The 12,760-nt window shown below is 41.3% G+C and overlaps 1 protein-coding gene across 4 annotated transcripts in view; it reads right to left on the bottom strand.

Annotated features, from left to right (window-relative positions):
- The window catches only part of arpp21 (cAMP-regulated phosphoprotein, 21), a 338,413-nt gene that overhangs the window by 101,753 nt on the left and 223,900 nt on the right, over positions 1 to 12,760 (bottom strand). For all 4 annotated transcript variants that reach the window (XM_069920751.1, XM_069920753.1, XM_069920752.1 and 1 more), the window contains exons 8-9: positions 9,183 to 9,242; positions 487 to 627 (exon numbers count right to left, since the gene is read on the bottom strand). In XM_069920751.1, the coding sequence (XP_069776852.1) occupies positions 487 to 627; positions 9,183 to 9,242 (201 nt within the window). The remainder of the gene's footprint in view (positions 1 to 486; positions 628 to 9,182; positions 9,243 to 12,760) is intronic.

Raw genomic sequence — 12,760 nt, 5'->3', positions numbered from 1 at the left:
TGCAAGCTTGACAAAGTGTCGTCATTTGTATTGCAGAGCTCCCCCTTACAATAAGAGAATTGTCCACCTCTCCCACTGTTCATTCTACATACCCATCACCCCCTATGCGAAATATTGCCTTTCACGTTCCTTGTAAACCTTCTCCCCTCCCACTTTAAATATCCTTTTAGATTCTCCTATCCTGGGGAAAAGACTGACTATTCTTCTTGAGTTGAATAAGGAAATCTTCAAATGCTGGGGTGAAGTGCAGCACACAAATGTGCTGGAGACACTCATGATGTCATGCAGCTTCTTCTGAAAGTAAAGTGTAACCAACACTTTGGGCTTGAGCCCTTCATCAGGACCCAAAATGTTTGTTACCTTTTACTTCTTATGGAATGCTCTGCAACCTGCTGAGTTTTTCCATATTCACCTAACTCCTCAGCTCCTATGCTCCATGGAAACAAATCTGAAAAAGGATGAAGACTAAGAATAAGTATTACTTACATTCTAGTATTGCTTGTTTTGTTGATTATAACAGATTTTCCAGTTTGATCAACATTGTGATCCATTCCGAAGTAAGCAGCTACTCTGTGTACCAGCATCCGATGATATGACGACATTGGAGGGAATTTCTTATAATGATTACTATAAGGAAAGGAGAAGCAGATGAAGTCAACTTCTTTGGATGAAGAGAATTTGAGATTAGTCAGAGATCTGACGGAAAAATATGGATTCCTCACATAGATGTTCCTGGTAATTAGCACAAAGCCAACTGTGAACCATTTTAACTGCTGGAAGAATTCAGAGGTCCAAGCAGCATTGGTGGAGGTAACATCAACCTTTCGGATCGAGACACTGCATTAGGAGAGGGAAGAGCTCTTTTCTGAACAGCTGTTATTTTTCACACCAGCACATAGCAATGGAAAAAAAAGGGAGGTGATGTTGCATGGACTGAGCTTTTTGTCGTAACCATTTTAAGAAGGGCTGCTTTGAGATCAAAGTGATGCTGGTAGGCCAAAGTGCAAGCTTTGATGAACACCAGGCTTCAGTGATGGGAGTAAACAGAATTAATGCAAGGCAAGGGCTGATGTTACCTTCTCCTCATGTCAGTGAAATGGTATACTCTTCCAGTGAAAAAGGGAGGCCAGGGAGTCGTCTGTGGCAAGTTTGTTCAGCTGCAGTTCCTCTCAGACTGCATAGATCAGATGGACTATCAGTTGGACTCATGGAGGAACCCATAGGAGGCACAGCCTGTTTCAGAGAGAGGTGGTCACTCTAAAGTTTCATTCAAGTAGATGGCTGACTGTCTGGTGGGGAAGACAGGTACTTATGACCCTCTTTCAAACAAGTGTATTATTGCTCACATTGGTGGGTGGTGCAGTGTGATTAGCCTCGCAAGGTAAATGAGAGCTGTAGCCAAATCAGTAACACCTCACTGGCTCTATAGGACAGTGATAGTGACAGGGATTCTTTAGTCAGGGGCACTGACAGGTGTGTCTGAGGCCATGGGTGAGACAGAGAGTTTCCATGATGGAGTATTGCAAACCTGGTGCCAGGGCATTGATGTCTCTGAGCAAGCACATGACATTCAGATAGGGGAAGGTGAGCAGCTACAGGTTGTGATTCAAAGAAGAACTAACAACATGGGCAGGAAGACAGATGGGGTCCTGCAAAGAGGATTTAGGGAAATGGGTATAAAGTTAAAAACAGAACCTTAAAGTCTGTTATCTTATGATTACTACTTGTCCCATGTGCTAACAAGGCAAGGAATAGAAAGAGAGTGCAGTCAAATGAATAGCTAAGTAAGTGGCGAATGAGGAAAGACTTCAGGTGTGTGGTTCATTGGGATCTTCCCAGTGCAGGTGGGACCTGTACATTGAGGACAAGTTGGACTTAATCTGGAGGGGCATTGTTATCCTCAGCGGGAAGTACTCAGGAGGAGATAGGTAAAAGAGCAGCAGGTTAGCAAGTGAGGGAATTGAGGGGAGAAGTTACCCAAGCCAATTTGATGGACTGAAGTATGTTTATTTCAGTGCGAAGAGTATTCTGTATAAAGTAGATGAATTTAGAGCTTAGACTTGTGTTTGAAAATGTGATGCAAGGGTGATAACAGAGACTTGGTTGGGAAAAAAAGGCAGGAATGTCAGCTCAGTGGTACAGATGTTTCAGATGTGATAGAATGGAATGTATGAGGTAGGGAGATGCATCACTAATCAGGAAGGATATCAGAGCTGCACTCAATGAGGACATTGTGGAGGGGCCATCCACTATGGCAATATGGGTAGAGCTCAGGAATATGCAAGTGCAATCTCTGCAATGGGGTTATAAGACAGACCTCCCAAATGTTTGTGGAACATATTTATAGAAAGACTATGGAAATATGTAAAACCAAAATTATTGTTATGGGGAGTGGTTTTAATTTCCCCAGTATTGAATGGGACTTCCTTCATGTAGGTGTCTTATGTGGATCAGAAGAGTTTAGTGCATCAAAGAGGATTTCTTGAAACATTATGTAGAAAGAACCACTAGGGAAGTGGCCTTTCTTAAAATTGTGTGGGGCAATGAGCCTGCTCAGGCAATTGGCTTTTCAGTGGAAACAGTGATCACAATTCCTCAACTTTTAAGAAAGATATTTTTAAAAATTTAGACATATAACAGGGCAACAGGCCCTTCTGGCCTACATCACCCAATTAGACCTAATTAATTTACAATCCTAGTATATTTTGAAGGGTCAGAGGAAACTGGAGCACCCAGAGGAAACCCACACAGACATGGGGAGAATGTACAAACTCATTACAGACAGAACCAAATTCTAACCCGAATCGTTGGCACTCTAATAGTGTTGCACCAACTGCTAGCCTACCCATGGATAAAGATATGTTCAGACCTCAGAGATAAGTTTTTTTTAATAGATAACCATGTTTTATGAATGTCAGTGTTTTATGAGGAGGTAACAAAGATGATTGATGAGGGTAGGGCAGTAGATATTGGCTGCGTGGACTTTATTAAGGCATTTAACAAAGTCCCTCTTGGTACACTGATTGAGAAGATTGAGACACATGGTTATTTAGTAAACTGGATTCAACATTGGCTTGGGCATAAATAATGGAGGGTAGAGGTGGAGGGGTATTTCTCTGTTTGCAGGTTGTGACAGGTTGTATTCTGCATGGATCAGACAGAATTAGCTGTAAGGAGAGTTTGGACAAAATTGGATTGCTTTCTCTGGAGGCTGAAGGATGAACTAAAAAAATTTGAGGCGTTGTAAATAGGTTGCATATTTTCTCAGAATGGAAATTTCAAACATTCAAAGGCAAAGCATAAAAGGTGAGAAGGGTAAAGTTTAAAGAAGATGTGCAAGGTAATTTGTAGAGAATGGTGTCTTCCTGGAATGAGTTGTCAGGGGAGATGGTGAAAGCAGATACAATAGCAGCATTGAAGAGACATTTAGATAGGCATATGAATATGCAGGGAATGGAAGTACATGGATCAGGTACAGGCAGATAGGATTGGTTTAATTGGCATCATGGTTAGAACAGGCATCATGTTCCTGTGCTGCACTGTTCTATGAAGAAGAAAGATTGCCAGTACATAGATGTAAGAAGGAGGGGATTGATGGAATTGAAGCTGGTGTGTAATAGATGGAACTAGATTGAGAGGACTTGATGGACAGATGAAACCTGAGGAATGGAGAGGGTGGGAGAGGATAATACTGTAAAAAACCAAGGTGAATGGATAAGTGTGAGTGTGAAAGGAGAACACGAGATGCAGTTTACCTGAAACTGGAAAATTCAATGTTCATGTCATTAGGGTGTAAGCTACTTAATTAAGTAGAATATGAAATTATATTCTTCCAATTTGCATCTGGTCTCAGTGTCACACTGGAGAAGGCTGAGGACAGACAGGTGAATGTGGGAAGGGGAAGGAGAGTTAAATGAGATGCAACCAGAAGCTCAATATAGCAGGTGCTGCTCAAAACAGATGCCTAATCTGTGCTTGGTTTCAACAACTTAGAGGATGGCCACATCATGAGCATCATGTAAAAGGCCAGGTTGGAAGCAGTGCATGTAAACCTTCACCTCACTTGGAAGAGCTCTTTAGGTCCCAAGATGGTATTGAGGGAGGAAGTGAAGTGCAAGTTGTTACACCTCCTACAGTTGCAGAAGAAGAAATCAGGAAATAAGTTGAGGTGGATGGGGAAAAATAGGTAGACCAGGAATTTGTAAAGGGAGTGGTCAGATAGTATCTTCCCCTTAACAAACATAGACTTTGTTAACACATGCACTCTGCAAAAGCCATCAGAAACTTCCATTAGGTATCCTTCCCTCCTCACTTTGATGTATCTGTCCCTGATCTTCTCCATTGTTACAGTAAGGTCAAACATAAATTGGAAGAACAAAATCTCATATTCCACTTGTAGCCTGCAACCCAATGGTATGAAGATTGAATTTTCCAATTTCACAAACCATGTCCCTGGTGTTCTCCTCCCCCTCACACTCACCTGTCCACCTCATCTTTTTACCCATTTCGTTCACCTCTGCAATTTCCTTCATCACCTGGTTCCATCTCCACATTATCCCCTCCGCATCCAGTTCCACTCATCACCCAATAGCCTCCATCCCTCATATTGCTTTATACAGACATTCTTTACACTTCCCCTCTCAGTACTGCAGCAGGAGCTTGATCAAAAACATCAACATATTTTGTGCCTCCATGGATGCTGTTGGAATCCTAAGTTCTTCCTGTTTCACAAACAACCTGCTGATGGAAATCAGCAGGTCAAACAGCACCAGTGGGCGCAAAAGAATTGCCCATGTTTTGGGTCGGAACTCTTCATCGAATCTTGATGAAGGGTTCCTGTCCAAAATAGCAACAATTCATTTTCTCCCACTAATGCTGCTCAATCCACTGAGTTCCTCCAGTAGATTATTAGTTGCTTCAGATACTAGTATCTGCAATCTGCTATGTGACTCAAGTTCTTTCAGCTCTTTGTGTTTTGTATGTGATTTCAAAACTTTTTGCCTTCAGAGAAATAAAGCTGTTCAGTGACCAATTTAATATATAGTTGTGAGACAAAGAGGATGGGGATAATAGCAGCTGAAGCAATAGAATGCCAGGCTCCAGAAGAAGCATGAGGAACAGGTCCACTTTCCCGTTTCCTGGCAACTGTGTCGGTTAGAATCGCAGTCTTTAGTCACAGTGGTAATTCTCAGGCAAGAAGCAATTGGCAAATCTATTTCCTCGGGCTAAGGCTGCAATAACATGTACCATGTATGGATTAAAATTAATCTTTCATAAATCACAAGCTATATTCGGGCATCTCTAGGGATATGTCTCCAACTCATTCATCCATATTACTAGAAGCTCTGCAGTAAACCACAAAACACGCTTCGTCATCAAATTATAGAAAATAAGCTGAACATAGCAGCTATTCACTCATATTTATAGTTCAAATTTACATTTTTTCTCTGGCTTCATGAAAGTATTACTGGTTCAATAAACATTAACTGGTCTTCAAACAATGCTTTTCATGCAGTCACACCCAGGATCTGAATGTGAATTTGTGATCACAAGTCAAAACATCCTTCATGAACTCTTAATCATGGCATAATGTCTTCTAGGTGCCAGGATCAAGGATAATGCCAAGTGGTTGCAAAATATTCTCGAGGGGTAGGTGGGCAGTTAGAGGTCATTGAACATATTGGTATCAACAACATAAGTAGGAAAAGGGATGAGGTCCTGAAGAGTGAATACAGGGAGTTCAGTCAAAAGTTAAAAAGCAGGACCTCAAGGGTAAATAAGAAAAAAAGAACATCAAAAATAGGAACAGGAGTAGACCATCTAGCCTGTCAAGCTTCCTTTGGAAATTTCTGGATCATTCCCATGAAATAGGAAGCAAGGGCAGATTAATGTGTTGCTGAGGAGATGGTGCAGAGAGGAGGGAAGGATACTTGGATTACAGGCATTGCTTCTGAGGGAGAGGTGAGTTGTTTGAGAAGGATGAGTTGTACCAAAGTTGAAGGGGCATCATTGTCCTAGTGAGGAGATTTGCTAGTGCTACTTAGGACAGTTTAAACTATTCTGACATGAGCTTGGGTTCGAAAGCATAACATGACATGAGAAGACTGAGGCAAATGCAGAAGTTCAGACCACAGGATAGGCAGGAGCATGACAGGGGGTGAGAAAAGACTGATGGACTAAACTGCATTTATTTCTATGCAAGAAGCCTTACAGATGAGGCAGATGAACTCAGAGCATGGATAGGTACATAGAACCAAGATATGACAGATCATACAGAAACATGGTGAGTGGAACAAGACTGGCAGGTCAAGATACCAGAGTATAATGATGTAGACATGATAGAAAAGAAGAAAAGGAGGGGTGGGATCTGTGCTTGGATTTGGGAGCATATCAGGAAAGAGTACTTAGAGATAATATTCCTTGAGGATTGTCTGTGAGGCTATTTGGATGAAAACAAGGAATAAAAAGGGGATGATTATATTGTTGAGATTTTACAATAGGGCCCTCTGTTGGAATTAGAGCAATAAATATGTAGGGGATGTATAGATAGCTGCAAGAATAACAGACGTTAAGATCATGAGATAGTAAAATTATGTTATTCAGCACATTGAGTCTGCTCTGCCATTTGAATCATGACTGATGTATTCTTCATTTCAACCCAATTTTCCTGCTTTCCCCAATAACATTTGACATCCCTATCAATCAAGTATTTATCATCCTCCACTTCAAATTGACTTAACAACGACCTCCACAGCTATCAGCGGCAAAGAATTCCACACATTCGCCATCTTCTAGCTGAATAAATTCCTCCTTTTATTCTTAGGCTGAGCCCTCTTGTCCTCGACTCTTCCACTATTGGAAATTGGTTGTAATTGTAGGGGATTTTAATTTTCCAATTTCATTTGGGACTGCCATAGTTCTAAGTGCTTGGAGGGGTGAAATTTATTAAATTTGTTCAGGAAAGTTTTCTCAAGCTTGACTTGGGACAAGGCAAACCTTCTCTGGGAAGTTGAACTAGTGATTGAGCCACAATCACTAAAACTAATATTTTTAAAAATTTTTAAACTAATAGAATTATTGTCATTTTGAGACCATGGCTACAACTCTATTAGTTTTAACATAGTTGTGGATAGGAATAGGTCAACAAATGAAAATTAATTAATCATTAATTTAAAAAAAAATGAGGGTAAACTACCTTTGCAACTCATGGCTGGAATCTGGACTACATTGCTGACACCAGTGGTGCAGGCATGTTCCATTGTGGCTTTCAAGAAGGAAAATAAATATATGATGGAGAAAAAATTGCAAGAAAAAGGAGAGTAGGTGGTCGAAGGTCAGTATTGTCTCAGTGGGATAAATGGCCCGAACCCATACTGCATCTCTCTGTGACATGGCTGTGAGTAAAGTCTGATAGGCAGATGTGGAAAGTAGAACTAGCATTAACACAATGGGTCAAATGGCCCCTTTTGTGCTATAACCATTCCATAGTTCTATAAATATTGTCTTCTGGCTAATAAATGTCACCTTCAGTAATGGATTTAGCATTTTTCTGTATCTCTGTTTAAAATCCCAAACACAGAAATGATTTAAATTCCAACTATTTAAGCATTATAAAAGTCCACGACAAATTCTAGACTTTTCATGAACAGTGAGTAATCTAAATATATGAAATGAAATGGACAGAGCAATGGCAGATCAAATTCAATCTTGATAAGTGTGAAGTGATGCATTTTAGGAGGTCTAGTAAGGATAGGTCAAACATAATGAATTATCTCTGAAGGTGACACCACAGGGTGGTGAAGAATAGATGGGATGTTCGACTTCATTAGTCAGGGAATAGAAAATAAAAATGAGATGATATGGTGCAATACACAAAAATGCTGAAGATATTCAGCAGATTACGCAGCATCTACAGGAAGTCAAAGGTAACCAAGGATTTGGGCCTGAGCCCTTACACAGGCACCTGAATAAAAGCTGGGGTGAGGGGGGAGTGAGAAGCAAGAGAGATGAGAGGAGGAAGGGGCAGGGGATGGAGCACAAGCATGAGGTAAGAGGTCATAGGTGGGAGGGCAGAAGAAAATATAGCTGAGAAGTGATAGGGGAGGGGGTACTGTGAATGGAGAGGGAAGAGGAAGGGGTGGGGAGCTGATAAAGGAGACAGAGGGATAAGGAAAGAGAGAGGAGAGGGGTTTAATGGAAACTGATGTTAATGCCAGCTGGTTCTGAGTGCCAGAGGGAATATAAGCTGTTTTTTCCCCAATATGCAGGTAGCCCCAGTTTGACAGTGCATGATGCCATAGATAAACATGTCAGTGTGAAATTAAAATGGGTGGCCACTTGGAGGTCCATGTTATTGCTGTGGACAGAGCAATGGGACTCTATGAAATGATCTCCCAGTCTGTGCCCAATCTCACCAATGCAGGGGAGGTCACATCAGGAGCACTGGATGCAGTAGAAGACCCCTGCAGATTCACAAGTGATGTATTGCTTCATTTGGAAGGCTTTTTGGGCCTTGAATGGTGATGAAGAAAGCTTTGTAAAACATTGGTGAAGACACATCTGGACTATTGTGTGCAAGTTTGGTTGCTGCAATATAGAAAGGATGAGATTGTTTTGGAGAAGCTTCAGAAAAGATGTACCAGGATGTTTCCTGAGGTGAAGTGTCACAGTAATTAGGAGGGACTATAGAAGCTGAGTTTGCCTCCCTTGCAGTGGAGAAATTGGGGGAGTGGGGGGTTGGAGGGTGAAGGAAAACCTGAAGTGGGTGTACAAGTTTATGAGAAGCAAAGGAAGGGTACAAGTAGATGCATTTCCCCAAAGCACCCATAACAGAGATGACTATAACTAGAGCAAATATGTTTAAAGTTGGGAATAAGAGGATCAGAGAGGATATACTGTAAGCATGTTGTTTTTTTTTATCCCCCACCCAGAGGAAGGTTGTTGTTTGGAATGCAGTGCCTAAGAGGAGAGTGGAGGCAGAGACTCTGACAACATTTAAGAAGTATCCTGACAAGCATTTGAATCACCAAGGCATAGGAGGCTACTGATCAAGAGCTGGCAAATGGGATTACTGAAATTGGGCACCTGATAGTCGGCGAATAACAAGGTGGCCAAAGAGCCTGTTCTTTGCTGTAGAACTTTATGACATGTTTAAAGTAATATATATTAATGTAATCTCTTACTTGTTATCATTGATAAAATCTATTAGTTCCTGTTCCATTTTTAAAAGCATCATTCTGTCCCTGCAAAATGATAAAAATTGAGTCAATATAAATATAAATATTGTTGATAAACTTCAAATGATACTGTCCTGAGTTGTTCTCGACACCCTGAACATCAATTCCCAAACAATGAAATGACAAAACACTCAGGTCTCTGCTGATAACATCTGTGGGTTGATTGCTCCTCACCCACTCATCCCAAGTTGTCGCCCTCTTCTGCTAGTTGCTGATTAATCTGCACAATTCAAAGATCATGAGTGAACAGGAATTTCCTTGTGTTTTGATTATGGGCATCATTGTTTTGAATGAACACCAATTTATCTTATGTGGGAGATGGAAGCACAACCAAAAACCACTGAAATGACCAAGTCTAGAGGCAACAAGTGCCCAGCTGAGCACTCAACGCAGAGAGGAGCTAAGCCAGAAGAGGCTTAGAAACCAATAATTTATGATTATGGCGCAAGGTTTTAATGGACTGATTGAACTTTAAAAAGCTGCCAGAGAGAAGTAACTAAAATGGGTGCCTTATTAAACTTATTCAATGACTTTTAGTTGAAGGAGATTTTTGTATATCTACTACTGACCAAACTGTAAAAAAGGACAAGAAAGTTGTGGTGAATCTGAAGCTGAATGCCTTCAATGTACACGTGGAAACAGATCTGATTTGGGAAGATGTTTGTGAAGGCAGCATGCAGAAGAAAAATAGGAGGGGGGGAGGTCAACAAGAATCTTAGAGACTCAAGATGGAACATTTTGGTGAGAGAAACATTTCTAGATGAAATAAAACTGGGAAGCATTCAGCAGGCCAGGCAACATCTGTAAAGAGAGAAACAAAAATTAACACTTCAGGTCAATAATCTGTCTTCAGAATCAAGTTGAAAAAGTTCTCACATTCTCTCTCTACAGATGCTGTTTGACTTTATATTCTTACTCTGATGTTTTATACCAATGGTACCAGTGAAAATTGAGTGATGTGAATCAAACATGGAATTGCAAGGAAAATGGACACACAATCCAAAGATGATAATAAGTCAAGAACCTTGGAGAGGAATGGGAAGTTAGCAATTGAGTTGTATGAAGATAGACAAGGATATTTTCTTTGATGACAGAGATGGCTAATTTGAAGGAGGAGAGAACAAAAAAAAATCAGTAACATTTTAAATTGCCAATTCAGCAATTGAGGGAAGTTTAAAAGTTAACACTTTATTTGGAAGGCTACCAAGAAAGCAGGAAGTAAATTACAGTGGCGTAGCTGCTACCACAAAGCTCCAGTAATCTGGGGTCAATCCTGATTTCTAGTGCTACCTTTGTGGAGTTTGCATGTTCTCACTCTGAATATGTAAATTCCCTCCAGGTGCTCTAGCTCTCTCTCCTAACCCAAAGACACAGGTTGATGGATTAACTGGCCCTTCCTGTGTAGGTGTGGGATAGAATCTGGATGAAGCTGATGGAAACTTAAGAAAAATAAAAAATAGGATTAGGGCAGAATTAATGTAAATGATTGGTGGATGGTCAGCATCAACTTCATGGGCTGAAGAGCTTGTTTTTGTTACTCTAGCTAATAGACCACATGAACTAGGAAGGGAGTAAAGGAAGAAAAGAGTGGAGCCAGGGAAAGATGTAGGTTTGAGACTAGGAGTTGGAAAAAACACAAGAATTTGAGGCAAGTGAACCATGGAGGGAAATAGCGCACTCTTTTGATGTGAGGTTTTTAGTCTTTGTGAAAAGCAACTGATGAGCTTCTTGCTTTAACAAGAGATAAAGTTCAAAGAAGGATGGAACAGCAGTTTAAAAAATGTTTTTTGTAAAAAGAATCAAGCAAAGATTTATCTTGGCATTCCAGACGATACTGCAAAATTTGAAGAGCATTTCTTTACGTGGCCCACCCAGATGTATTACAGCGTAAAACAGATGCAAAATCCATGTCCATTAACTTACCCAAAGCCACTCACACATTCCATTAGAGGATGGTAAGTCACATCTATAATATTATAATACTAAAGATATCAGAAAAGAAACAGCCAGAAATGTAGCATAAGTAGAATCACAAGCTTTGGTTCAACAGGTGATTAATTATAGCTTAATTTACACAGTACAAGGATGTGAATAAAGAGGGAGATACTGTATGCATGTTAAAATTCAGACTTTGAAGAAAGAATAAAGTTTAATAATGATGGCTATTGAAAGGGTAAATAATCAGAATCTTTCTCCCAGGGTCAAACACTAAAGGACATGAGTTGAAGTTGAGGTGGAGGAAGTTTTAACATGGTGTGCAACAGGGCAATTTGTAGGGTAGTGGTGGAAACACTAGCATTTAAAATGTTCCTAGATATACTCATGAACATCCATGGAATGCAGGGAATACCATGTGCAGGCAATAAAGTTTTACTTTAATTTGGGGTCCGGATGATGACAGCGTGGCACACTACAGCGGCCATGCTATCAAAATGGTCTAAGTGGATTGCCATGCTTAATTTTTAATGGATGAAGATCAAATGGTAGCACTGTGGAGATGGGAAGCCGAGAAGAACTGCAAAGTAAGGTGAAGGTGTGGAAGAAGCAGTGCAGCATAGTCTGCTGTGGGAACAAGGCTTCCAGACATCGGGCATCTGGCTGAGGAGGAGACACTGTGGCAGGTCTGCGTCTGCAGAGCTGCGTTGGGATGTCCAGAGTTGCCAGCGTATGGCTGACTGGCTGTTCTGCAGAGGTGGTGTCAGGGACCCTAGAGTGGCCATGTCATGTGCCTGGCCTGGAGGTTTGTGAGACTGTGCCATCTTGAAGTGTGGGGCCCTGCAGTAGATGGTGGGATCAGATAGGAGGCCATGGGGGTCTCTCTACTGTTACAGTGCTGTAGCTGACGGGGCTGTATGGACTTGTGAACTGTGTAGCGGTTCTTCTTTTTAAGCCACTGGACTTTCTGAAATGTGATGGTCTCCACTGTGTCTATTGTCTAGTTTCTTTTACTGTATTGTTCTCGCACCAACCCTCTTTTCAATCTTCTTCAGCATGATGCTGAACCAAGCCATGAAAGACCCCAACAATGAAGACGCTGTTTACATCCGGTACCGCACGGATGGCAGTCTCTTCAATCTGAGGCGCCTGCAAGCTCACACCAAGACACAAGAGAAACTTGTCCGTGAACTACTCTTTGCAGATGATGCCGCTTTAGTTGCCCATTCAGAGCCAGCTCTTCAGCGCTTGACGTCCTGCTTTGCGGAAACTGCCAAAATGTTTGGCCTGGAAGTCAGCCTGAAGAAAACTGAGGTCCTCCATCAGCCAGCTCCCCACCATGACTACCAGCCCCCCCACATCTCCATCGGGCACACAAAACTCAAAACGGTCAACCAGTTTACCTATCTCGGCTGCACCATTTCATCAGATGCAAGGATCGACAATGAGATAGACAACAGACTCGCCAAGGCAAATAGCGCCTTTGGAAGACTACACAAAAGAGTCTGGAAAAACAACCAACTGAAAAACCTCACAAAGATAAGCGTATACAGAGCCGTTGTCATACCCACACTCCTGTTCGGCTCCGA

This window comes from Narcine bancroftii, chromosome 2 (genome assembly GCF_036971445.1).
Source record: "Narcine bancroftii isolate sNarBan1 chromosome 2, sNarBan1.hap1, whole genome shotgun sequence".
NCBI classification, from domain to species: Eukaryota; Metazoa; Chordata; class Chondrichthyes; order Torpediniformes; family Narcinidae; genus Narcine; species Narcine bancroftii.
The sequence above is the reverse complement of the archived record's forward strand: the minus strand, read 5'-3'. Positions and strand labels throughout refer to the sequence as shown.